At 41.0% G+C, this 27,014-nt stretch overlaps 4 protein-coding genes across 6 annotated transcripts; 2 read left to right on the forward strand and 2 right to left on the reverse strand.

Annotated features, from left to right (window-relative positions):
* The first annotated feature begins 90 nt into the window (after positions 1-90).
* On the forward strand, positions 91-3,057 carry LOC138615380 (protein starmaker-like). Of its 2 annotated transcripts, none has more exons than XM_069688966.1 (6): positions 91-250; positions 345-2,078; positions 2,199-2,265; positions 2,375-2,444; positions 2,547-2,663; positions 2,750-3,057. In XM_069688966.1, the coding sequence occupies exons 1-6, from the start codon at positions 211-213 to the stop codon at positions 2,864-2,866; spliced, it is 2,145 nt and encodes a 714-aa protein (XP_069545067.1). In that variant the 5' UTR covers positions 91-210; the 3' UTR covers positions 2,867-3,057. The 2 variants fall into 2 exon arrangements, with proteins under 2 accessions (XP_069545067.1, XP_069545068.1); XM_069688967.1 differs by having other exon boundaries at positions 2,378-2,444.
* Positions 3,058-3,956: 899 nt separating this feature from the next.
* Positions 3,957-8,495, forward strand: LOC138615383 (emerin). Its single transcript, XM_069688971.1, has 7 exons — positions 3,957-4,155; positions 4,342-4,440; positions 4,923-4,948; positions 5,605-5,630; positions 5,777-5,830; positions 5,939-6,001; positions 6,992-8,495. Exons 1-7 carry the CDS (start codon positions 4,074-4,076, stop codon positions 7,200-7,202), a joined length of 561 nt encoding a protein of 186 aa, XP_069545072.1. The 5' UTR covers positions 3,957-4,073; the 3' UTR covers positions 7,203-8,495.
* Positions 8,496-8,704: 209 nt separating this feature from the next.
* LOC138615381 (uncharacterized) lies at positions 8,705-13,491 on the reverse strand. 2 transcript variants are annotated; one of them, XM_069688969.1, is made up of 8 exons: positions 13,096-13,491; positions 12,543-12,581; positions 12,144-12,452; positions 11,246-11,554; positions 10,805-11,119; positions 10,428-10,577; positions 10,242-10,294; positions 8,705-9,419 (listed from the first exon to the last, which is right to left on the reverse strand). In XM_069688969.1, the coding sequence occupies exons 1-7, from the start codon at positions 13,124-13,126 to the stop codon at positions 10,251-10,253; spliced, it is 1,197 nt and encodes a 398-aa protein (XP_069545070.1). In that variant the 5' UTR covers positions 13,127-13,491; the 3' UTR covers positions 8,705-9,419; positions 10,242-10,250. The 2 variants fall into 2 exon arrangements, with proteins under 2 accessions (XP_069545070.1, XP_069545069.1); XM_069688968.1 differs by having other exon boundaries at positions 8,705-9,422; positions 13,096-13,490.
* A 3,127-nt stretch (positions 13,492-16,618) lies between these two features.
* On the reverse strand, positions 16,619-24,321 carry slc25a33 (solute carrier family 25 member 33). Its single transcript, XM_069688970.1, has 7 exons — positions 24,092-24,321; positions 22,052-22,225; positions 20,236-20,313; positions 18,978-19,078; positions 18,619-18,685; positions 17,642-17,922; positions 16,619-17,522 (listed from the first exon to the last, which is right to left on the reverse strand). The coding sequence occupies exons 1-7, from the start codon at positions 24,130-24,132 to the stop codon at positions 17,323-17,325; spliced, it is 942 nt and encodes a 313-aa protein (XP_069545071.1). The 5' UTR covers positions 24,133-24,321; the 3' UTR covers positions 16,619-17,322.
* Between the last annotated feature and the right edge of the window lie 2,693 nt (positions 24,322-27,014).

Consider the following 27,014-nt stretch of genomic DNA (forward strand, 5'->3'; position numbering starts at 1 on the left):
ATATGATGTAGATATTAGTAGTCATACTTAATGTTTTAGTTTGAATATGTGATTGTCTGTTTGACAGGAAGCCACTTGCAGCAGCAGCAACAGATGAAAGTCACTTCGTGTTCTCTTCCTTATTGAAAGAGGAGCTTATCTGCAGCAATGCATTCATTTCTCTCTTGATATAATGCCTAATATAAGTTATTGAGTTGTCTATTTGCAAAGATGGAAAGTTTTTCTGATATCTTTACTGATGCATTTCCAGGTAAGAAACATTTTTTGGTGTTTTGGTATTTATTATTATTTTTTTTTAAATCTTTTTACATAAAGATAATTTACAGTTGATGGTGTTGTTACAGAGACATCTGTTCCATCATTCCCTGAAGGAGATTTGGACTTCGTGAATTTGAATTTCGATGAAAAGTGTGAGGTAGACGAGACAAAAAACTCAACAACAAAGAAAGACGAGGCTCTGCTCCAGGAAGCAACTGGTGAGACTGCTGTGTTGTTTGGCACCGAAGCTAAAGATGTGCTGTACACGGCTGAAGACGTTCATGAAGAGCAGACCGATGATAGAAGTGATGAGGAGGATTTTAAAATTGTAGGGGTCATGGACAAAACACAAGAGGAGGATTGCATAAACTCAGGTGGAGATTCTGAAGAGGAAGGTTGTGTCTCAGGAGAAGCTGACGAGGATGAGGACGAGGATGTGGGAACAGCAGAGAAACCAGGGGATTTGTTCACGTCAGTTCTCTGCAGCAATGAGTTCCCTGATGGACAACCTCTGGCCTCGCAGGGCGCTGAAAACCCTCAAGTTAGAAACAAGGAGCAAAGTGAGGGTGAGCGCGATGAGGAGGTGGCCTATTTTGAAAGAGTCCCTGAACGTGGCAATAAGATGGTGACACAAGGTGCTGGGACTGAAGAGGACGAGCAAGAGAGGGAAGAAGAAAAGCAAGAGGACTCATCTGATCCTGAGTGTGAGGGCATGAAAACCGAACAAGAGGAAAACGTTCTCACCCTGTGTTCGGACCAGGAGGTTGAAAATTCTTACGGGGATGATCCTGAGACAGCCAGTTCGGAGTTTCCATGCATATCTCTGCAAAATCTGCAGGTTCTCACTTCTGAAGATGATAGTGAAGAGTATGAAGAGAAGATGAAGGATTTCTCAGGGGACGAGCACCAAGAGGCAGGCGAGCACTTTGCAGATTATCCCTCAGACTTCTCTTCATGTGAATATGTAGAAGATGGACTGAGAACTCAAGGCAGTAACTCGGATGCCTCGCCTTGTACATCTGAATGCAGTTCATATGCACAACAGAGTACCTGTCTGGAAAGAGCTGTGACAGATATAACATGGTTGGGCAGCGCTGAGGACACCGATACAAAGGACGATGAGTGTCTGTACAGCAGAGATTTAGAGATGGATGCTGATGCACTGATGTCCTTGGATGTGGCAGCTGGAGAACAAGACAGAGGAAATCCACAGATTGTGTCCCATTTGGTGGTCAACGCAGCTGTGACGGTGCATAATGATGGGGATGAGGCAGGTGAGAGTGACTCCTACAGCTCCAGTGATGAAGAGTTTTATGTGAGGAAAAGCAATGAGGACCTCTTCGATATGTGCCCACACGACCTTGAAAACAACAAGCAACTGGAGGACACTCAGCTTTATGGTGACAGCAGGAGCAGCTCTGATGACCATCGCATCACAAACAGAGTAGATACAGCAGATTTCCTCAGTTGGGAGTTTGATGTGTTAAAAACTGACACTCTTCAGTTCGATTACCCGTTAACCACAGACGGTAATGACAAGGCAGGCATGCCTCCTCCAGACGTGAATCAGCGTCCCGCAGAAGACGTCAACAGCTACACTGTGGTGCAGAGAGAGGATCCCAAAACCACAAGCCCCTCATACCTGGGCTCCCTTGATGACAGCTTCTTCAACACTGAACTCGAGGCCTCTGAGATCACAGAGCTGGGAGCGCTGGCAGATGACGAGAACGAAGAGGAGAGGAACTGGGAACAGGAGCAGGAGAGGATCAAGGCTTTCTATGAGTTTTATGATGACAGTAATGAGGAGGATGGAAGAGAAGGTAAGTGTTAATGAGACATGTACAGTCTCTATATCTGAATCAGAATTAGATCAGTAACATCTTCAAAGAACCTGTTTTTAATTTAACAAGTCACCTGTTTCCATTTGTGCATGTTTTTAGGGAGGCAGATAAAGGTTCAGTTTTGTGACGATCTATTGTCTCAAGTCATTCACTACGATACTGACAGGTAAGCAGAAGTCCTTATGTGTATAAATTGTGATTTCTCTTGAACAATAAAAACAACCTGAGCAGTGACAGAGCTGACCGAAACCTGTATCTGTTTCCTCTTTTCTAAGCAGTGACAGAGATTCACTCAGCAGCTCAACAGACAGGGAGGAGGACCAGAGCTCTGCAGAAATGTCTGATGTAAAAAAAAAAAAAAAAAAAAGATCATTTGCATGTGAAGACACACGAGCACACGTTAAACAACAAACACACGCACTACTTAACTACTCTGTGTGCACACAGGAACTGAAGGAACCTGATGACACCCTGCAAATGAAACCTTGTGATCCCCCAAATACTCAGCCACCAGAAAATGTGCCCAACCTCAGCAACACGCAAACCTGTACAGGAAAACACAAGGTGTGTCCTCGCAGGCCTGACTGAAAATTCACTTTTTTTAAGTTTAGGTTATTTTAACCTCACTGTTCTGTCCTTTGCTCCCACAGTGTCCCAACATGCTGAAGCTGATACTGAAGATAGGTCTAGTGACGATGACGGGGCTGCTGATGTTCTGGCTGACGACAGACCAAGCTGACTGGCTCAGTCAGGTTTTCTTCTTTTAGGGCTACAGCTTATTTTTTGTTGGTCATTAAAACTTGTTTATAAGCTTACACATGATCCAAAATGAAAATATTGATTTGTTAGAATGCAGTGTAAAGTCCCTGACATTCAAACTTTTGTATTTATGCAAATGTGTTGTAACCTTTGATATGCAATTGTGTGCTTAATAAAGATCTATCTTTGTTTAAAATAATGCTGCTGTATTTGGATGAATTATAGATAATTAATGCTGCAAGCACTGTAGATTGAATCATTGATGCACAAGCCTAAAACTGAGGTCTCTTGTACTGTATTTTTGATCATTTAGTAACAAGGCTGATACATAGGCCTACTGAATTATATTGTTGTTTGTGGAAAAATTAATTTCTGTTGTTTCTTCCTACTGTAACTTCTCTACCTCTCAGAGGGATATCATAGTTTTTACTCCACCGCAAGCATCTGATGATAGTTATACTTTCCAGTTCCTCTGCAAATAAATGCGTCATATATAAAACACAATAAATCTATAAGATTAAGATACATGTATGTATATATATATGTATATACATGCTGTAACAACAGCTGAAACTAGTTGACAGTAATTAAAATAGCCAGATTAGATCCACTGATTGGGTTAAAAAGTAGAATGTTGTTGTAAAATTAAATGTTGATTAAATATAAAAACATACAATAATTCATATATGTACTACATTTACTGTTTTCTTGACCGAAAATTTACTTTTAATGGAATACGTTTACTCTTATTATTATATATTTTTTTAAATTAAGACATATAAACGTCTTCAGCTGCTATAAATATTATTAATGTTGTCAATAGTTTTTCTCATTAGCGTTAGTAGATATTGATATCCGCCTGCAGGTGGCGCTGCTTTGTTCCTGGGAAGTAAACAGAATACAAAGAAGATAAAGAAAGAAGAACGTGTCAAAACGGAAACGGAAACGTCGGGGAAGGAAAGTGCGCTTGTTTTTATGTTTGTCTGAAAGAACGAGGGCGGGATTAACTGTCTCTCCCAAATTCCCAGACAACCGCTCGACTCCGAGGAGCGTCGTCCGTGCAACCCGCGTGACAAAAACGAGCTCTCGTTCACCAGCGGTGGGAGGAGTTACGACTGTTTTCCTTTTATTGGCAACTGAAACCACAGCTTAACCGAAACAAGAAGAGACAAAAACAGCACGGGACAGGAGCCTAAAAGAATAAAAGAAGTTAAAATGTCGTCTCTAAGTAGTAAGTCAGCGCAGGAAATCAACGAGCTGCTCGATGAGTACGGGATAAAGCACGGACCTGTGGTCGGTGAGTGGCTGAACCGTTTACTTTGCGCCCGTTTTATTTGAATCCCCGTTTGTCCCACTGCTAACTTCACAGGCCTCCCCCCCCCCCTCCTCCATGCTGAGGGGGGTCACAGAGTTACACCTCTCACGCGGGCTCAAAGTCTGTGTTTTTTTTTCTGCTCATTACTCCTCATGTGTGTGAACGCAGACTCCACCAGACGTCTGTACGAGAAGAAGCTGAGAGAGGCCATGGCGAAAGGGCAAAGAGCCAAACCGTCACCGGACAAGACCTACTACAGAGAAGAGGGTGACGACATAACCTTTAGTCTTCTGTCCACACTCGGGACAGCACTGAACACAGACGCTTTCATTTGATAGAGGTCACACACACATATCTACTGCGAAGGTCCGAACAAAAATCCAGGTGTGCCGAAACTTAAATTATGACATTCCTCTCCAGGTTTAAAGGTGCAGTGCATTAAGCCCTTTAATAATAATATTATAATGGTGTTATTCATAGCCAGTAAAGGGATTTATATGCCTAAAGTATGTGTCGTTTTCCTTTAGAGGTGGGAAACCTGTGGGAAGTAAAACAAAATCAACTGCACTTATTTAGCCATTATAACACCGTTTTTTTTTATACACTACATTAGGATACATGTATGGAGGAATAAAATTGTTTAGGTATAGATGAATAAATTATAAATCTCATTTATGTAAGACTTAAGTTGGCCACTCGATTATAAATGTGCACCTGGGCTGACATTTAACATGTTTGTGTTCTTTCAGAGGATGAAGTCACCTACTGGACACCAGTAAGTCTCTCTTTACGCACTCCCTCGGCACCTGGCTCTATTGTTTTGCATTTCTTGCCTCCTAAATCCGAATGTGGCCAGACTGGAAGGAGGCATTCAAAGTTAAAGTTTTATCTCGTGGCTCATGTATTTTCTTTGGATAAATGAGAAAATCCAACTGCTGTTATAATTGAACTTAAACTGATGATTACATATTATCACATACGTGGATAAATACATATACGTAATTGCATATCTGTCATGAGGCGACATTACATGTTCGGCGTTGCCCAGTGCGTCACGTTTAATGTGAACAATAAATGTTTAATGTGTCTCTAGCCAAACAAAATGTTCTCTTGAATTTATATTCATCACAAAGAATGACGGTCAAATTTCCTTTCTTGCGTCAACTCGTGTTTGCTCCTCTGTGTACCATGGCCGGGTAATAAATGTACTGTGTGCACTTACCCTTTTAGTTTAAGTGGTTAGTTTCGGAGTAATTCTGTGGCCCGATTTGAACAACAACACGAGGAGGGAATCCGATGCAAGAATAAGACGTGCAAGTAAATGTAACTTAATAGCAGCAAACGTAACTATTTGGCTTTTGGGTATTCATTTTTTATATCAACACTGTTGTAATATTTCAGTACTTAACATGTCTGCTTCTAACTTTGCAGACCCCAAGCAGTGGCTCGGGAGACAGGTCAGTTTTCTCACACGTCTCCAACTATGAGGTTCAAACATGAACTCCTTTCGTCCGGTTTTCCTCCTCTTCCTGTTTCAGTTTAATCAAACAAGTGAGTACAAATCAGTGCGAGTTAGTAACTGCTGTTTGTCTCGTTTGTCTAGTGGGCCTTACATGAGGTCAAGACCGGAGTGGAATGAGAGGCAATATGAACAAGAGTAAGTTACAGTCATACTCACTGTTGTTGTTATTGTTGTTGTTGTTGTTGTAGTTGGTGAGGAGGATACAAAACCTTCACATTATGTACTTTTTATGTTTCTCTACAGGACTTCCTACTCAGGCTACTCGAAGTCTGTGCCTGATTACAGAGGAAAGGATCTTGTTCATGAGTAAGTGTCGCATATCCACCTCATCTATTTAGGTTCACGTTAACAAAATTGTTTATATTACCGTTTTGATCCCTGTAGATGAGTGATGATGCAAATGTCTGTTTCAAGTATTTATTACTGTATATTGAAGACCACCATAATATAACTTCTTAACAATATTCATCACACACATATTATTTCAGATCAGACTGACTTTATTCAGAAGAATGTTGTAAATAGGGCTGCAACTAATTTTGTATTTATCAATTAAAATATTGATTATTTTTCTGTATATAAATACAAATTTGAGTATTTCCATTTCTTGCTATTTGTTATTCTACCTTCCACTTACATTTGTTATACTTCTGTCTCAATTCAGAGACAAACATTATATTTTTCACTTCACTAAAAAGGTTTGACGGCTTAAACTTCCCATCAATACATCAGATAAAATGAACTAAAAGTTAATTCCACCTTGACCAACAACAACAGTAACATGCCTCGTACACATTAAGGCATCAGTAATAATACGAATAATCATATATTATGTAATAATACAACTGTTTACCTTTCATATTGTAGACATTTTGCTAATAACACAAGCATTCTCTCAATCAAATGGCATTTTAAATACAAAACTTTTACATACTGTAACTTCGTTTACCAAAGGATCTGAAAACTTCCTCCCACACTTATTTTATTCTATAAAATAGCTGGAAATTGTCATTTAAAAAAAAAAAAAAGAAACTCAGAAAAAGTTCCCTGCACAAGTTTCCTACAGCTTCAACACCACATAACCACATAATCACATAATAAATGTTGAATGATTTAAAACAATAATCAAATTTCATATTGGACCATGGGAAGCAGCGATGAGGTAATGAATGATGAATCTTGCCACCTAATTTGTGCTGAATCAACACTGAGGTTGTTGGAACCGGTGGAAGCAGACGTACAAGTCAGAACAAGGTCACATTTCTATTATCCACTGTTTCTCCCGTATCTTTCTAGGCCCTACATGTACGACACGCCATCCACTTACAGGAGCTCCTATTTGCAATCAACACCCGTGAAATCAGGTCAAGATGCTCCAAAGGGTCCAAAGTCGTCTCGCCTCATCCCACTGTGGGTTCAGTTTGTGTTCTTCCTGGCTGTCGCCGCCTTCCTCTACTTAGTTTTTTGCAATATGGAGACGAATGAATCCCTCAAAGGGATAGAATGATTTTTTTTTTAATTCATGCTGAGGGCTGTTACATTTCATTTAGCATTTTACTCTGAGGAATGTATCTTGACTGTTGGCTTGATTTTAGACATGGCTGAAAATGTGGGTTATGCAATATTTATATGCGGGTTTTTTTTAACTGCCGTGTATTTGGTCATGGGTATAATACATATCACGTCACGTGGCTTCAGGACAGCACCACTACTTAAACAGCAGAGGCCACTTTAATAACACACTAAATCCTTCTCTGTCTTACCTGGACAGAGGCTGTCTTTCCATCCAGACAGCTTCAGGGTGACCTGTTGACATTTTAGAAATAATCATCCGCAGCTCCCTCCAGCACTCTGTCACGTTTACTCCAAACAGTACACCACAGCTGCAGATAAAATATCCACAAGATTATGATGCGAGTAGTTCATGTTAGACTGTGTTTTGTCTGACACACTGAGCATCACAAAACAGGAAAAAAAATAAGTTTGCTCCTTTGTACTGTGGTGACTTTCAGTCACTTACTTTAGGCCACTGCAGCTCATAGTGAATCTGTCTGCATGGGAAGAGTTGGTGATGGTGTAAAATGTTTTTTTTATCCATATAAAGTTTGATGGACAAATTAACATCCAGACATTTCTTAGACTATTGTCCAGATTTTTAGATGACATCAACAGAGTTTCACCAGATTTTACCAGGCTTCTAGGCTTTTATTCTTGGGACTAAAAAATACATTGAACAGAATTTGAGTCCATATCTCCAAAGAAAAAACAAGAAAACAACACCTGGACTCATGGCACAGTGTTTTCTAATTGTTCTGCATCAAAAGGTTTTTTTTTAAAGCATTCAAAGATGTTCCTTGTTTCTGTTGCACTGTGTAAGAAAGGTGTCCAAGTGTATATGATTGACCGTGTTCTTATGAAAATTGACCAAATCTGTGTATTTTACATAAACATGGGGCACAATAATTCTTTCTTTTTTTCCCCTTTATCTGAAATAATTACATTACAGTATATTTGGGACATGTTTCAAACCAGCGGTAATAAGTGCCTCAATCTTTTTAAAAAGGAACAATTGGGATATACTGTAACTGTTCATGTTTTTCAGCACTAAATACGTATTTGGAGAATTTTTTTCCCTGTAAAATTATAAAAACTGGCTCCAGCCAAGCTGCAATGCCATGTTTATGCTTTGTTTCAATATAATTCATTCAGATATCGCACTTTTGTACTACATAATCCAAGCTTGTTGTGATTTGTTTTGTATTGCTGTTTCATAATTAAAAAATGAGCTTCTACATGTAAACATTTGTAATTTCAAGTAATTTATTCAGGAACAAATTCTTTTTTTTAATTTTTTTTTTATGTTAAATAATTAAGGGTATAAAAATAAATGACCCACATTCTACTTTATGTTAAAAGCTTGTTCCTGTTAGTTTGATCTGATGCTAACCTAAAAGTACATGCAGTATTAGCTGTAATCTCTTCCACAAACAACTCGCTGAGCCCAGAAGCTCCAACAACAGCAGCATTTTAATCAACTACAGCTTCTATTTACGCACTTAAGTGCATCAATGTACACACTGCTAATGACATAAGATGCATAGTACCGTTAGACTTGAAATACAAAAACCTCCTCTAATCCTTTAAGGACCATTGATCTGTGTGTGAGTATATAGTTAGCTGGTGGAGATTGTTATTAGTGTTGCCTGTTAATAAAATAAAAATGTTTTTAAAATGCATTTAAACAGAGATCTGAGGAACCCGGGTCCCCCGTTTAGTTTTTAGTAGCAGTTGTTCACTCGGTACATGTCGGGTCACGGCAGTCGCCAGGTCTCAGTGGATCTCAAGTCTAGCTCGAACCATCGCTGACTCTATCATGAACTACAAACAGTTTCTACTTTTTGTCAGTCCTCTGTCGCCGTTAGCCTGCATCTCACCATAATATGATTGGTTATACAGGTAACCAATCATATCTTATTTTTTCCAGTAGTAGCAACAGCCTAAAGTTTGGTGTGAAAGAATACTGCAGTGCAGTCTTAAATAGGTCTGTGGTAGCGTCAAGTAAAGACTGCCTCATCCAGACTCCGCTGAACTGGTTCTAGCTGGAGCCTTTTCCAAAGGTTGGTGGGTGACCAACAAAGCAGTTTGGTTCCGTGTTGCAGCTCCTGATGTCTGGATTCATGAAGGACACAGCGGGAGCCCTCCGACCGGCCCCGCACTTGTGATTCTGCTTGAAAGGAGAAACAGAAAACACTCTTTAATTACACAAAAAATATGAATGCAGGCAGTAAAAGTAAAATATTATGGAGACTGTATAAGATGTATTAAGTCTACCATTGAGGTTATCTTGTTTAGAATTTAGAACACACGTTTTTTTGTTTTTTTTTAAATGCTGATCAATAAAAAAAAATGACTCTTGAATTTAGGGCTGTACCCAACTCAGAATTATGTTTGTTGAATTCAATTTGACAGTTCAAGATGAAGATTCAACTGTTCACTCCTCCTTTTTTCATATAGATTATCTGTCAACCAGAAAATTTGCAGCACGTTCTCCTTTTATCTCGGAGTTCACGGCTGCCTGCTCAGCTCGAAGGATCTCGGTCGAATGGGGGTCTCGAGAGATGATTCATGTTATTGATTTTTAGGGGGCATTCCTACGTTAATGTCAACATGAGAACAGGTTTCTTCAAAGTGATATGAATGATTGACAAAAATAAAATGTATGTTTTCATAAATATTCATTCCCTTAAATAGGACAAAACAGATTCATCATAAGCGCTAATGAATTTAGAAGTCACATAACTGGTCATCATCTGTGTAGTATAGTTGATTGTAATGTAAATACACATGTATATAGTAGGTGCCAACATTTACTGAGTCAGTATCATGGCAAAGGGAATGATTACGTAAAAGCTTAAATCAAAGAATCCAGAAAATGTAAAAAAATTTCCATTAACTTATTGTAAAACAAATGAAACAAGAAAACTTCCAAGGGGGTAGATTTGTTGTTTATAGGGACTGTTTGTGTGAGAATGGTGACATTCAATACCTTTAGGGATCATAGCTTGTTGATTGATAAGGCAACATAAGTGTTGTCCACACCTGTAAAGAGAAGCACACATTACTCTGGGGACAAACACACGGGATGGTTTCTCATAAAAACAATTTAAAAAAAGTTTTTTAAATCACATCTCCATGTAAAGCTCAAAGGCTTCTGACAGATAAAGTAACTTACAGGTTCTGGTCTCTCGCTCCAGTTCAGAGGGCTTCTTCTCCTTGTTACACAGTATCTTGGCCACAGTGATTATAATGATGACAGCTATGACAAATGTCAGGCCGGACACAAGCCAGCTGATCACCATTGGACTCAGTAATGGATCTGGGTCTGGGTGAGAGGAGTAACGTTCTTTTAAAATGCATTTTTATCGATTGCTTTTTTTTTTTATGTGCTGCTGCAACCAACTGATTTGTAACTTTGTTTGGTACAAATGCAGAACTAACGAGTCACAAAGAAAAGAAAAGAAAAGAAAAACCTGTCCGAAATATCTGAAGAGAATCTAACTGATGTAAAAAGCACTCGCGTTTCTGTCTCTACAGTCAATACGGCCTTACCTCTGACGGCTATAGGCAGGGGCTGGCTTTCTCTGGAGACAAAGGTACGTCCACCGAGCTGGACCCGATACAGGCAGTAATAGTAGCCCTCGTTGGAGCTCTGTGCGGTGGGAAAGGTGAAAGTGACTGCTGGAGTGAGGGCGGGCAGAGACTGCCGCACTGTGCCGTTAGAGCGGATCAGACGCAGCTGGAAAGAACCTCCAGGGTACTGCTGCGGGGTGGAGCAGGTGATGTTGAAACTGTGCCCTTTAATGACGGAACCAGCCGGGGCCTCAGTGGACGTGTTGTACCAGTGTTGGGGAGTCAGCAGTTCCACTGTCAGTCAGAAGAAACAGGAATGAAATGGGTTATTCAAGGTTAAAAAGAACAACAAAAGAAAAACAGCCCACGCCTCCACTGAAATTATATGGATGTGGATGAGCCAAAGCAGCTATGACTCACCCACTGTGATGTTGATGGAGTTGCTGGGTGGAGAGCTGAGCAGCTGAGAGGGGAAGCCGCCCTTGATCCTGTAGCGACAATCGTAGCTGCCCTGGTGAAAAGTCTCTACGTCGGTCAGCGTGAGCTCCACTCTGGTCTGCGTCTGGTCCGCCCTCTGCGTAACCAGCGGCGTGGACACCCCGCGCTTGTACAGGTGGAAGTCGCTGAGGTGGTGACCGAGCAGAACACTGCAGCCAAAGCGAACGGTCTCCCCGGGAGAGAACACCGTGTGGGGGGACAGCAGGTTGAGGGTGGGCGTTAAAAGGGTACCTGGGAGTGAAGACAGGTTCGTCACAAAAATGTGAGGATCGGTCACACTCATCAGCTGTCATTAGATGGAGCTCGAGCCATCTATCAGTCGGAGGATAACAAACAAACTTTTTTCAGTTTCCCAGATAATATCTGTGCATTCCAAAATATTTGTCCGGATTATAATATTTTGGATACAGGGCTGTCGCGATCAAAACAGTGATCGAAATATGACATTTCTGTTCGTTTCACACAGCTGTTTTTATTCATATGTATGGACACAAGCCTGACTATTGTGCAAGTTGATTGCTGTCAGCTCAAATAATCACAAATCAGGCGATTATGTAATAATTGGGACAGGCCTAGAGATATACAGCATCTAGGTGACCTGACACAGGAGTTGGAGTTTGCATGTACTATATTAAAAGACTTTTGTGTTCCAATTTTTTTATTTTTTACAAAGTGTCTATTTAAATGACTGCAGTATTTGTCAAACTGGCCTCTGACCGGTGCAGCCTCTTCAGATCAACATACAAGACATCCGTCAGTCAGCCAGCCACCCGGCACTGCGCCACAAGACATCGAAAGCCTCAACAGAGCGAAGTCTCACCTGAGCATTTCACGCCTGCGTCATTCTCGTGGGTGCAGCGGAAGTTGCCGTGGAGGACCGCAGCACAGCGTGTCAGACTGGACTCGTGTCCGGAGCACTGGACGTGATGCAGCCAGATCTCTCCTTCGCCTGCACCAAATTCTGCACCGTGACCGGCGGTTTCAGCTAAGCCACAGCCCAGCTCCAGGCACACCACGTCTGCCTCCCGGAGATCCCAGTCATGATCGCAGACAGTCCCCCACTGCTCATGGCGGAGCACCTCAACTCTGCCCGAGCACTTGTTGTCCCCACCCACTAGCCTGATTCCACCTGTGGATCAGAGAAAATGTACTTAAAAAGACATGAAGTACAGGAAAGGCAATAATGAGGCATTAAGTTTATACCAAATCCAAGGCTTACCAAAAGCAGTAACTCCATCCCACAGGGCGCCCAACAAGCCTGTGAGGAAATGACAAAACGTGAAACTGATCAGGCGAATACAGACCTAAATCTATTCCAAAAAAAAATATCAACAAGTACAGCTATTAACTCTCAGCTACTTGTTTGTTATGTAAACAATGAATATCATGGTCATGTTCAGTTTGACTTAATACTGATTAAGAGAGGTGTTGATTCAACCTCACGATCAATTAGGATCCTCCTCACAAAATAACACGCATCAAAGTTAACAGCACCATAAACTACAGGTTCCTCAATGGCCACAAATAACACAACTCAACAATGAACATATCGAAGCCCTTAATTTAATGCAAGGCTGTTTTATGTCATGTTAGCCAGGCGGGTTTTTTTTTTTGTCTGATGAAGAAAGTTTTATCCGATGTAACAGTGCCGGATGAAGCTCCGGTGATCGCCGGCTATCCAATTGCGTAACGCGACATTGAAAGAGGCCACCTAGCTGGTCCCGCCTTACGGCCAGGTGGCCGACGAGTTGAACTAACCATCGTCGGCTTACCTGTCAGCAGGATGTGGAGCAATCTCAGCATCGTTCCCCTCACCCTCCCATCAGACGGCCCGGGTGTGAAGGGAGCCCTTTGTCGGGGTGACGGCGCTCGCAGTGGCTCAAAGACATCAGCTAGCTTGCTGCTACGAGGGACTGGCTAACGGAACCAGCCGAAAACACAAGAGGAGGAAGAAGAAGAGCCGCGCACCGGGAACCGGCGGGCGCTGAAAACATCACCGGCGAGGCTGCTCGACGCGCTGACGAACGAATCCCCTTGCGTCGAGCACAAAGTGAGGCTGTTGGTAAAAGAGTCCGGGTGGTCGGTTGCCGTCAGAGCGCCGGGCTCACGTCACCAGTCCGGTGCCGAGCTCTTCTCCCTGCGGCAGACAGAGGTCACCAGAAGCCGCAGCGCTGCATTTAAAGCTCTCAGCGCCCTCTTAACGGGGGACAGGGGCGGAGCTACAAATCCCGGGGGCCCGTACACCCGACTTATCGCGCAAGAAAACATCTCCCAAGAAATATAAATTGCATCCCTAAATATTGTAGATATTGCTTTATTGTGAACATATATTTACTAAATTCATTGCTGCTTGATTCTGCCTTCCCCCCCCCCCCCCCCCCACACACACACACACACACACACACACACACCACCACCACCACGGCTTCAGACCCGGATGGCATCAGCTCCGGGCTGCTCAGGGACTGTGCAGATCAGCTGTGTGAGGTGCTGCTGTACATTTTCAACCTGAGCGTCAGTCTGGAGAGAGTCCCGGTCCTCTGGGAAAAAAAAAAAAAACTCCTGTGCGGGTCCAGCCCCAAAGACTGCACACCCCAAGGAGCTAAATCATTTCCGACCTGTAGCCTTACCCCCCCCCACCTGATGAAGACGATGAGAGGATCGTTCTCAGACCCCCGGTGAGCACTTCACTGGACCCCCTGCAGTTCGCCTACAGAGCAGGCGTTGGTGTTGGAGGACGTGGTGATCTGCCTGCTGCACAGATCCCTCTCTCTCACCTGGAGAAGGCTTATCTACCTCATTTCCTATTTCTCATAACTATTTGTAAATTTGTTCATATTGTGTGCAATATTATTTATTTATTTTTGTCTTCCCTATGCTGCTGTGACGAGTAAATTCCCCCACTGTGGGATTAATAAAGTCAAATCAATCCAAATAAAACATTTAATCTGATATTTTTTATTTAAAAAATGTATTTAAAATTTGAATTTATTGAATTGTCTTGAGTTCTTATGATTTGATGTAGCCTTTTCCTTTTTTTTTTTTTTTTTTTTTATTGTGGCTTCAGACAGGCAGTGTGCATTATTTAGGTTATCACAATGTCTCACTGATTGTCTGTGATTTCCGCAGCTCCGTCTTCCTCTTGGCTTTCATCCACTCCACTCATTGTGTAATGTCTTGTTATTTAAGAACCTGTCTGTGCTCACTCAGGCGTTTAATCAAAATAGATTCCTATGTTCAACAGTAGCTAAGAATGGGTTTCAGCTCTCATTAAGTAGGTGTCCTCTGCAAAATAATTCTGCAATTATTTGTCACTTTATGTTGGTGTGAACGATACAGGTTTGCTTTCACTTTGGAATAAAATGTTATTTCTAAATGTTAATCCAAGTCATAAAGACCTTATTACATCTACTTGGGGTAGACCTTATTAGTACCAAATTAACCTTTGATAGACTTTTAATTGCAGAACTGATGGGCTACTTGAAAGAGTACTCCAGCAAATTGGCATTACAGTGACTAACAATCGACAGTTGAACAATAGTCCAAATAGATCCTTCCCACAGCAGACATTTTGGCTTGTCATAGAAGGAAGAACACCACTGTAATTAGTCATTTTAAAAATATTCCTGTTAGGAAAGCTACTATCCTGGTCTTTGCAAGCTCATCGTCATGGCTTAAAGAGACAATTGATGGAGCTGAGCCAAAATGAACAAACCTGTGCTCAGTCAATTTCTCAACTCAACCGCAGTTCTTTAAGAGATTAATGTGTGTTACTTGACGTAGTCTCAAGCAGCAGTAAGCAGGCTACAGACTTCTGGTAAACACACTTCTTTCCAACTCCACACCACCAGCTTCTTCTTTACTTTCAGTGTTGTAGTCTTCAGTACAAACCTATGCTGACTCAAGTGAAATCACTGACCACATGTTTATGTTCTCCTTTAAGAAGTTCCCCTTTAAAGAAATGTATCAACAGAAACATCAGCAGAAGAGATTTACCCCAACCTGGCAACCCAAAAATGTCTATTTATGTCTTATGACTAATTTATAAAGCATTTGTAGGGTAAACTATTTTAATGTTGTAACCAATAGTTTGAGTAATTTAACTTTACATCTATACAATGTATAAATCCTTTCTATAGGGTGACCTTTCAGAAAGTGGTACCCTGTGTACATTCCAGAGAGTGGGAGGAACAGGCCAAACGCATTTTCACCCTGCTCCTCATGACAGCTCCTGCTGCAGTTCTCCCTCTAAAAACTCTCTGTGAAGAGGCTGTTTATTCCGGTTGGAGAGGAAAGTGTGGATGAATCAACAGAAACGCAACAGGAGGAAGAAGTTTTTTGCTGATTCATGTCTGACCCGTCACTGGATTTCACACACCAAGTGACTGACAAATACTCGTAAACGCCTCGAGACATTTTTACCATTTCCTATCAATTTCCCGTCTTGGATGACGAGTCAGCTCTGTGGCCTGAGCTGACTTTTCTTTTCCTTCTTTCTTTTTTTGTTGAGAACTATGATTTGGGAGACAGCCCTACCCCCCAACAGCCCAATCATAAAGCCTAACACACAGAGGCTAATAAACAAGCGTAGAAGTCTAGGATGAAGTTTAGACCTGTAATTAATCAAGATTTTGTGTTTGTTTTACTTTTGGTCCCAAAGTAGCTTGACAGACTGTTGCCTGTTTTATGAGGAACTGGGACAAATTGCAGTGTTTCTTAGTGTAAAAGTAATAGGTGACTCTGATTCATAAGTAATTGCTGCCAAAGGCACTATTACTGTTAAAGTTTGACTCAAAGAGGGTGATTACAGTTAAATAAAATAATGTTTCTTCCGATTTTTTTGAAATTTACATCAATGTTTGCATATTTTCTTTCACTTTGGAATATATTTGGTTTATGTTTATGTGGGTCATAAAAGCCTGAATACATCAACTGTGATTTAATTAAGCACAGCAAAGCAAGAAAATATTTTTTTATGGGAAAAGATATGTGATTGCTGATTGAAGTTCTCAGAAAAGCAAAAAGGGTGATTTACTCTTCATGTGACGGATACTGGAAGTTTCAGAATTGTCCCAAAATCTCTTGATTGAAGACACCCTTTTCCTCAAAATATTTTTTTTAGCCACATCTCAATTCAGTCAACCAGCACAAACTCCTGATAAAATGAATTCCTCTGAATATTTTGTAAACTAGTCTCTCCCATACTACTGTTTGTATGGTATTTTATCTATCCACCATGCATTATCCTTGTATTTCCCCCAAAATAAGGGAAAGTTTTAATATTAACAATCCTCATTTCAGGGTTAAACACCAACTGATGTAGTGTTTTGATGCATTTTATTGAGCCACTAGTCAAATAAGCATCCAAGTTCTCATTATATTGTAAAGGTGACCATGTTTTTCACAAAGAAAACAAAGATAGAAGATAAGCCTGTGCATTTATATATACATATATAAATGAAAAATATGATAAATTTCTCTAACTCGAACTTCAAATCCAGCAGATTGTATTTGTCAAAACAGAGCAGAAATCTCAAAATAGTCTGTGCGGTAATTACAATGCAAAGAACAGCATTATTACTAGCACCTCTTCAGAATTACATACCTTCATTCACTAGTAGAGTCAAGTCATGTGTGTTGGTACAGTTACCACTGATAAAAGGAAACAAACACTGTCGTAAAATAACAAAACAAAAATAATTTAGTTAACTTAAAAGTAGTCCTCTAAGATGACCTTTTTCTACAGGATTGGAGTTTCAGTAAGTACCAAGACTTCTTGCGTTATTTTAATAAACTCCTAACAAGCATTCAATAAAATAATGCATTTATCTCTTTGGATAACAGTACAACCTGCTTCAGTTCCATCATAACAGTATCTGTGGCATGACATCAAAAAAAATGGATGTGCTGCTTTTTCAAAAGTCTCTTGCCCAGTGTGTTTTGGGTTTCGGGAGGCGTCCATTGTTTGTCAGGAAAATTCCTGACTTTTAAACGTGTCTTCACTTGGAATCTCCCAGCAGATGGACGATGAGTTCATATGTGGAGAGGACGATGGCAGTGTTAGGGATTTGTCTGATTAGCTGTGGAATGAGTCCTCTATAAAAAGCTGCATAGCCTTCCTCCACTGCTATTAACCTCCCTGTCTGGAAGAAATACTTGTACTTGCTGCCTTCCTCGCGCAGCCTTGTCCGAATGACCTCTGTGGAGACACAAAGTAGAATATTTTTTTTTTTTTTTTTTAAAGTTAGCCATTTATAAAAACTTTTCTCTGACATTAGGTTGTTGATGTTGCAAGAGAAGATGGATGCACGTGTTTACCGTGTGGGTAGGCTATGCAGGATGCACAACCCTTTGAAAAAGCAGCTGCCATCATCAGCCTCAGGAAGTCCGATGCTCCTTTCTCATTTTCACTGTTCGGAGAGCTGAATTGGCTCTTGGCGAGCTGTTTCTTCAGTGTCTCGTAGATAAGGAAGCAGATCATCGTCTCCGAGATGCCAGCGTAGGATGCAGTCAGGCCGCGGTAGAAACCCCGGATTCCCTCCGATTTGTAAACATAGCGAGCACACTGCAGTGCATTCATTTTCTTCTCTCCCCGGGATCTGAAAAGTCAAACAGGTCAGGCTCATGAGTCACAAACTCACATGTGGCAAGGTGTTAAACTAACTGATCATCCGACATGTTTTTATATATATATATACACGCATATCAGTTATCAGAGGAACAAACCGTTTAAGTCATAATGTTATTATGAGAAAAGCAAGCCTTTTAGTGTTAAAGCAATAAGTCAATGCTCATCTGGATAAGGAAGTATGTGGCGTCCTTGGATTTCCTTATTGGGTTGAATGAACAGCTCGTCAAACCTTAACTGAATGGTGTTTGAAATTCAACCCGCTTCCTTCACCACCCATTCAAACAGCCCCCATTTTGTGTTGCAAAACATGGGCCCGATCTTCATGAACAGACAACCTCACACGATACTACTGCCCTGTACATGGCCATGTAAATATAGACTCCTCTTCTGAACGCAGGACAGTGCGTCAGCGCTGTGTATTTATGGAGCCAGGTCACACGCTCAGTCTCACACACTGCAGGTCCCAAGGACAGTGAAGGTAGGCTTACTTTAAAGGTTTCTATTAAAAGGTCACATTATATGGAGTCCCTTCCCACCTGCCGAGATCTTAAAATAAGTCGGATTGATTTTTACCGATATAAAGCAAAACGCTGCAGTCTGTCTAGAGTTTAAAAAAAACACATTAAATACACGCGAAACAGGTGACACTCAAGAGTTGACATACTTTTTCTCCAGCTGCATCCTGGTCTTGACCATCCAAACGGGATTCATCAGTGAGTTGGTGACAAAAGCTGAGAACGAGAAACGAAATAAGCAAATTCAGTTTAATACTTAGAGCAGTCGTGCCCTAAAATACAGGTCATAATGAAAAGAACTCATTAAAGGGAAAAACAGCCTGAGAACTTAAACATGTCCTTGATGAAGCAAATAATATACATTTTCAGTGGTTCATGTTGGGACGGTGTTATGCTGTCAACAAAAATATATGAAGTGCCCAAAAACTATTTTAGCATTGCACTTGACTGCTGTTCATGTTATATTCATTACGTGCATGTAACAAAAGCTGATACCCAGTCTGCTCACCTGCAAGACCAGCTGAGGACATGTGCACCAATCCACTGTTCGGCACCAACAGCCCGTTGAACATCTCTTTAGATTTCGAGTATGCAGCAAAGTAAATGGCTCTGAAACACAGAAAACAAACTGTTCAGAACACGGAAGCAGCTGTAAAGATTAACAAACCCTGCTTGAATATGAACTCTGTTTCAAAATATTACTGTGGTTGTATAATAACTGCAGTTGTGTAATCATTTCATTCGGGCTGCTGTTAGCCTTTGACACCGTGTATCCAGAGCAATCTGTTCCCTGCTGCCTGCTTGGCTTCTGGAACAGACGCTCGGTGCACCAGAATGGGCTGAATAAGCACTGGACTCCACAGAGCTGCTCTCAATGCAAGCCTGTCCAAGTTGGCCAGTGGACCGCAGGGGCAGCGGATTTACAGAGCAAAGAATAACGCTGCGGCTACTAATTAACCCGGGCAGAGTAACTCTTAACTGTTTCTGTTGGACTCGGTCTCAAATTCTCATCAACATTTTATGGCAGATTTATTGGGCCTTTTTCAATTCACAGTTGTATAGCGGAGTTTCGATTTGAGATTATCAGCCATGAGGAGAGCGAGCAAAGTACTGACTCTTTGTCGACACTAAAAAATAGAACCATTGGTGGAATTGAAACTTCACGAGGTGAATCCACATCAGACTGAACATTTGTTTCAGGCCCGTTATTTCCCAGCTAGTCTCACCACCGCACGTGTTAATCTCTGCACCTCAAACATAGTGCCGTATTTGTTACGAGTTTAATCGAATACAAACACATGGGCCTACTGGTGCTGACAGCTGTAGCTCACACATAAAACTCAGTAGGGCTGGGAGGGGGGAAGGAAGAGGGATAGACTCAGAAGTTGCTGCCATGACAACCGCTTCCTGTTTATGCAGTTAGATAGTGCTTTCAATCATTAAAAGTTAAAAGTATGTACAGTCCCCTTTTTGTTTTCTTTGATTAGTAGCTGTGGTGTTCTATACTCTGAAGTGTCCCGGTTCTATAAAACAACAGACTCTGCTGAGAAATCGGCACTCTGCTTCATCTCAATCTTCTTTGCCTCTGCTTTGTTTATTGTTTGTAGATACGAAGACACCACAGTGTGCGTTAGCTCGTACGCCAACAGGTTATCTTATAGCTTCAAGACTGCTCACCAAAAATAAAGTGGGTAAGGATGGTGGGGAGATGGGACAACCCAGATGCATTTGAGCATCTAAAAACGTGAACACTGAATTCACTGTACCTCGAAGGGGCAACGCCAACAAGGTTCGGCCCCAGTCCTCGGAAAAGAGATCTCGGCCCCTCTTTTTCAAGAATGGATCTGAAATAAAAGCAAACTTTTATTAATACGCACCAGTGCACATGTTAAACTGTCACCACACTTGTAACGGCAAATGCCTGTGTATGATCGTCCCAGCCTCGATAAATATGATAGCTCACTGCTGCAATTGTTGTAAATGTTACACCAGCCCTGTTCACTTGAGCTAGTTTTTCAGTTTTTAAACTAAACCAAGTCCCCTCCATTACGTAACGCTGGGCTTGTCACGTCAGACACATCCCCTCAGAACATTTCTTCAACTATTTTTGGGAAGACATCTTAATTTTCCAGATGGCAATCTGCTTTGCCTGGAGCCAAGCAAAGGGGGAGGGTACACCTGCAGTTTGGGTCGGTTTCTGTAATGCACACCTTGCCACTCAAGCCGGTTTCACACATTCCACTTCTCTCTCACTGCTCGTCAACACCTCCTCTCAAAGAATGGCCCGTCAATTAGCTCAAAGTAGTGTCCAGTCTCAAGGTTTCAACGGCTTGACAAGGGCTCAAGGTGCATGAGGAATTTCTTGCAGGTTATACATAAACACAAGCCTATAAGTACAAAGATAACTCTCTAACAAACATTACAAAAATGCATTATTGGTGGAAAATAATGAACTGATCATACTTGTCAAATGCTGGTCTATCTGTTGCACAACATGGTTATATAGTCTCAGTTACAACGTCGCTGTACCTTTATCTTGTGACCTACGACCCCACTCAGTACTATCTACAAAATCAGATATACAGAGGAAATGGGGATGACTGTCAACTGTTTGTCACACTGTATATAAGCTGAACTACGGCGAAGAGACTTCGAGCAATGCTGGACACCTCCCTTTGAGTGTGCATGCATTTGCTCCTTCTTGCAAGAATAAATGTCCGATATGTTTGATTTTGAATACAGCCTCTGAGTAATTGTTCTAACAATTATCTAGATTAAGATGAAAAACTGGCATAAAACCTAAACTAACAAGGAAATATTTGTCCCCAAAAAAATGTCTTTAGTCATGTGTAACTTTTACAGCTTACAGCTGCAGCAGACACCAGTCCAGACCGGTTCAGTTTGCAGCCCTACTCCTCCGAGTGTAATATAACACTGACGCAGCACCCTTGGTAAAACCTTCCCTCATTCTCTGTCGGCTCACTGGGGCTGCTTCCACTCTTCGACAGCCTAAGCAGAATCATTAAAGCACTTCTTTTCATGGAAACCATAAAGACTTATTTTTATCCCTATCTTAAAGCCAGGTGGAAAAGCATGGTGAGTGTCACCCCAAACAGCTGGTGAGAGACTCTAAATATGAGCAGGATAGAGTGCACTTAATCATCACTTTATGTAGGACAGGATTAGAGGCCTTCATTTTCAGACTACAGACGCAGAAAGCAAATTTTATGTTCTCCACGGAGTAAATAACAAGACCCTCAAAAGAACTCGATGTCTTCCAAACCAAAATCCTTATTTGACAAAGTCATTATGTCAACGCATCAGACATGCCTAAACACACAGGTCTTTGCAGTTAAAAACGGCAAGGAGAAAAACCAAATGAGCAGCTACAAAAGCCAGTAACCCCGTAATTAAGCCAGTCACAGCATGATAGTACTGATAAACAGCAAAAGTGCACCAGCTGTCAGGAAGGAACACTTTGTGCCCATGACCGCATGCAGAACAAAATCAAACATCTAGGGACAAGCAATACAGCATGCTGCAGCACTGTTTACCTTACAACAACACAAACAAACGTCTCACCTTAGGACCTGTACCAGCCCAGGTGTAACACCTCCTGGCCGGATAACTCCGGTGCCACTCAGCGTGCCCAGGTGGACCTGGAAGATGGGCCGGAGGGTGAGGCCGGAGGACTGCAACCGTGTCTTCAAGACCTCCAGGGGGCAGGTCACGATGGCTCCCACTGTACCACTACATCTGCAGGTTGAGCACACAGATTAGGATTATGAGCCTTGGGATGATTCAAATCTTGCAAACAGAGTAGGTGATGTGCGCTTGCTTGATACATATGTTTTGACAACCGTAATACTATCAACCTGTATCATTTGCAAGGTTGCACATTAAAGCCTTGACTGAAGACTTTTTTTCCCCCCGCATAATAACAACTCAAGAGCTACTGGCTCGGAGCAATGAACAATTATGGTCAAAGACTCTGCAATGGAAATAACCACAGTTAAACCAACACGTCTGGAGGACAGGTTTTTCCAACTCAGACGGCCTAGCCCAAGAAAGGAATACTTTTAGACAGTACTTTCATAATCCCTGCACCAACAATTCACTTTAGTTCTTTGTAGCTCTCACTAGTACATCCTTTATTGACCGTATAACCTTGTCAGCGACAAGCTTTGAAGTCTGGAACAGATTAGACTAAGCCTCTGTACTGTATCATATCAGGAAGACAGAGTCAAACATCTTAACAAAAGTAACAACTGACCCAATTGCCCAATTCCTGATCAGTAGTCACCTATCCACCCCTGCACTCTTGATGAGGTTTTACATTGTGTAACCAACGACAAACAAACTCATGTAACCATGTTGAAATAATGTGATGTCGAGTTGCTGCGGCCATGACCGCTGCCCACTAAGATAAGAAACAAGAGGGCAGTAGGTGCAACAGCGGGAGCCGTCTAGAATGAACAGGTATCCTTGTACCTTGTATATTGTGTGTATGGCCGACTGATTTTGTTTAAAATCAACCAAAGACACAGTTCAGCTTGTTTTCTGCTTCAAATGTTCACACGAGAGGTAAACGTGTATTTTGGCTGTGTGGGTCGGATATACTAAATGTTTTCAGACTCTGTATATATATACACATACACACTCAAACAAAGAGGTCAGCAGCCCCATCACACTATCACACATTTGACTGAATTCACTTTTCTTTCTTTTTTTAAAAGGACCTCTTCATCAAAGCAGGACAGGTGAATCAGTAGCCTGAAACCTCGCCCTCACATTTAAAAAAAAAAAAAAGCTAAAGCATTTCAAACAAGCCCACGGTGACCTTATTCAAATGTGACCTTAACATTAAATGGATGCCACCCACTTCCTAATTATATCTCAGTCTTGCATATCATGGCTGTGTGGTTGTTGCCAGTGAAGAGTTTGTGTTACATAATGCTGAAGGACGTCAGGCGGCTCCAGGCTAACTGCGACATATCCATCCAATGCGGCGACAGGAGACCCATCGAGCCGCTAACTCAGTCTCAGATTTACATAACACAATGTGTGTGTTTTGGGGGGAAGGGGGGTTTAATTTTTTTTTTTAATTTTTTTTTTTACAGTGAATTAACTAAAACTGCACATTATCACTCGCAGCAGGCATTTCGACCTTCCTCATCCAAACATTGAACAGCGATATCCAGCGAGCTAACGGCGGCTATCGGGCAAACTTCCGCCCGGACGCATCGCTGTTCACCACAATACCAGCAGCGTTATGAGTTTATTCTTTAAAAGTGTTCACACAAACGTTTGTCGTCGTCTTCGCCTCGTTATTTTTGGAGAATAAATTTACAACGCTGTTTGAAGAACATGTGCGGAAACGAACAACTTCCGTGGAGAGCTGGTGCTGCGCTAACACCAGCTAGCTCGCCTTGTCTGTTTCAGCACGCTGGCTGCGTAATGCTGAACGAGTAAAATCTCTCAAAAATGAATTATATAGCAGCGAGTGTACTACCTAAACTTGGGTTGCCTCTTACTATTGAGTTAAAAAATATATATATAATAATTTAAAAAAAATAACGTCACCCGGCGGGACGCAGAAGGATGGCGATAAATGTGACTTACCCCCCGGCGAAGAGATGCAGCAGCGTGTCTCTCTGTGCCATCTTTCTTCTTTCTTCTTTCTTCTTCTCAAACAGCCACCATATTCTCAGGACCGCTCTGTTAAAATCGTGTTTGTATTTTCAAGTGACTGAACAAAAGGCGCTTTTTACGATCCCGGTGTGCCGCCGTTCACTCGTGTCCTTCCCGGGCTCGGTGGTGTTGTCAGCGCAGGGCCGAGCGCACGGTGACCTGACATTTACGTCAGATCGCCGGACGGGGGTGTTGCCTGTGACGTAGGGCACATGTGTTCCTTTGGCCTTTTTGAAGTTGTTGCATAACCGTTGGAAACAACAAGGCTAAAAAAAAATAAAAAAAAAAAATAAAAAAAACCCACACAACAGGAGAACAACAGTTTGAACTGCCGAGTCCCTGTTGACCTTCCCCAGGTTTTTGTTCACAATCAAATTGGACTTTTTGCACAATGGACATAATATTCTCACAATGGCCTGTACTTTATTCATAATGGGAGTTTGCCTCATATCGTGCAGGCAGTGTATATTGTACGTAAAAGCACAATGGTATGAATAAGCAAAAGAAATATACAGATATGCTATGCAATATGGACAATATAAATCATGGCATATTTTTTTGGGGCTAAATGACTTGATATCATATTGCAGTGGTATTGTAGGGATGACTATTGGTGCTTTCACAAAGTATTTACACAATGAGATTTTTGATAAATAACTATCTGTAATGTGTATATTATGACTGGTTGAGTAAAGGTAAAATATACAATTGTTAGAATAGTCTGGTACATTCATAAAATGACATTACTGTAAATTTTAAATTTAAAACCAAGAAAAGACAATACTTATGTCATATCAGGATATTCAAAATCTAAAATAAAATCCAGTCTCATATCATGATAAGATAAAATATTGATTAATCGCCGAGCCTTAAAATACACTGTAACAAAAAGCAACTAAAGTGGCAAATGGATTGCACTTTCATAAATGAACAGACAAATGTGCTTTGCAATCACAGCACTCCTTTATATTTTTCACTTCTTTTTGTGACAACTCCAATAAGAATGTGACATATCTTGTGAGAGTCAGCTCCTTAAAAACAATTGGTAGTTTTTTGTTTCTGCTAGGAAAGAGTTACAAATGCAAACTACACCCACGAGTAATCCAATTGGCTTGTTTGTGATGTATGAAAATAACACTGCAAGGCCGGCCACATGGCACTATGGTATATGTTATGCAAAACAACAAGTTGTGCAATTGTCTTAATAGCACCTTATCTGTCTGTGCAATCTGTCATTGTGCCAGAACAGTCCCCAGTCAAACCAGGTGCACTTGCTTTTTGTCCTGTTTAAGATTGCAACAACATGTTTGTTGCCCTGTATTGACAGTGTACATTCACTCTGTTATTGACATGAAAACACTGACACTGGGCTTCAGCTTACTTTGCTCATTGATAAAGATCTGGTTTTTTACCTGTTTTTTTGTTTGTTTTATATAGGCACATCTGATGTTTTAATATAGTGAAAAATGTTGTCATGTAACAAAGCTTGGGTGTCATTTTCATCAGTTATGCCAACATGAATGATCTTATTCAGGCTTGTGTAAATCAATCAAATGTTGACATGAAGTATAGGCTATTATATATGCGTATCATACCACTTCATAATGCACTACTTTTTAAATATGTTACTGTTTACTTCACTACATTTATTTGACAGCTTTAGAGTTTCAGATTGAATTTCCTTGTTGCACGTTAGATGTTAGCAGTTCAATTGAAAACACACATCCCTTCTACAGTATATGTTTCGGAGTTTCTCCTTTAACAGGTCAGACTGAGCAGTTTTTTCACAACGTTAACAAAGTTCGAGTCCAAGGTCCAAAAATATTCATTTAAATTTGTGTAACAGAACTTTTTCTTTGCTTGTTTCCTGTCCCATTTAACATCTCATGGCCTAATTACGGGGTCTCCTTTCACAATTCCAGTTGTAAAATGCTGCTGATACATTGATGTAGGGTGAAATCAGTCACAAGGGAATTGCTTTTTGCAGAGTGAGTAAGCTACATTTAGTTTGATACTTGCAACAGTATATTTTGTAGATAAATTGTTTTAGAAAGATTTTGTCGCATGCAAAAAAAATCCAAATCTGTTTTCAGAATTTCTCTGTTACCTATTGTTCTTCTTAATCCAGTATTCTTTAATGCGGATATATAGAAAAGCTGTACCAAGGAAAGTCCAGGTGGCAGAGTATCGCTGGACACAAAAGAGGAACACTCCTGTGGCCAAAAATTAGGCAAAATAAAGACATTTGTATATTTTAAAGGTAAGTTTGTACACATTCAAACATAACAACAGCTTTAGTGATATACACCCTGTCACTTAAGATAGAATCATCCCGAAAATATCAAAATTCACAGTCATAAAGCACTGAAAGATCCATCTGTTTCAGCTTGTGGGACAAAAAAATAGTTAAAATGTTGTTGTCCAGTGTAATAGCTGACTGTTTGTCTGGTTGTGTAAATGTTGGAAATGCTGACATCAAGTGACCAAATGTGAAACATGCAGCTGAAGGACTGTTAGAGAGAAGTAAAATTTAGATAGCTGTGATTTTCTTTTACGTCCTTCTTTCCATCAGCTGCATTTGATTTTATTTCTGTTCTGATTTGATTTTCACCCCTTTGTGTCTTATTCTTGATAATTGTTTTCTTGTTGTTGCGCCTCGAGTCCAACTAAGTTGAAGGTTGAATTAAGTTCCCTGAGGTTATTTGATGCTTTCAGAAATCTTTCAGTTGTTTTTTTTTTATATGCTGGGAATAAAGTGGATCAGTTTCTGAATCATTGACACTGTCCCAGGGGTTGAAGACTGACACGCCCCCACGCCCATCCCTCCACATCACTCACCCCGACAAACCCGGTT

Source organism: Brachyistius frenatus, unplaced genomic scaffold (assembly GCF_029030835.1).
Source record: "Brachyistius frenatus isolate BFR_SWC_R1_liver_20210118 unplaced genomic scaffold, ASM2903083v1 Contig_6, whole genome shotgun sequence".
Taxonomy (NCBI): Eukaryota; Metazoa; Chordata; class Actinopteri; family Embiotocidae; genus Brachyistius; species Brachyistius frenatus.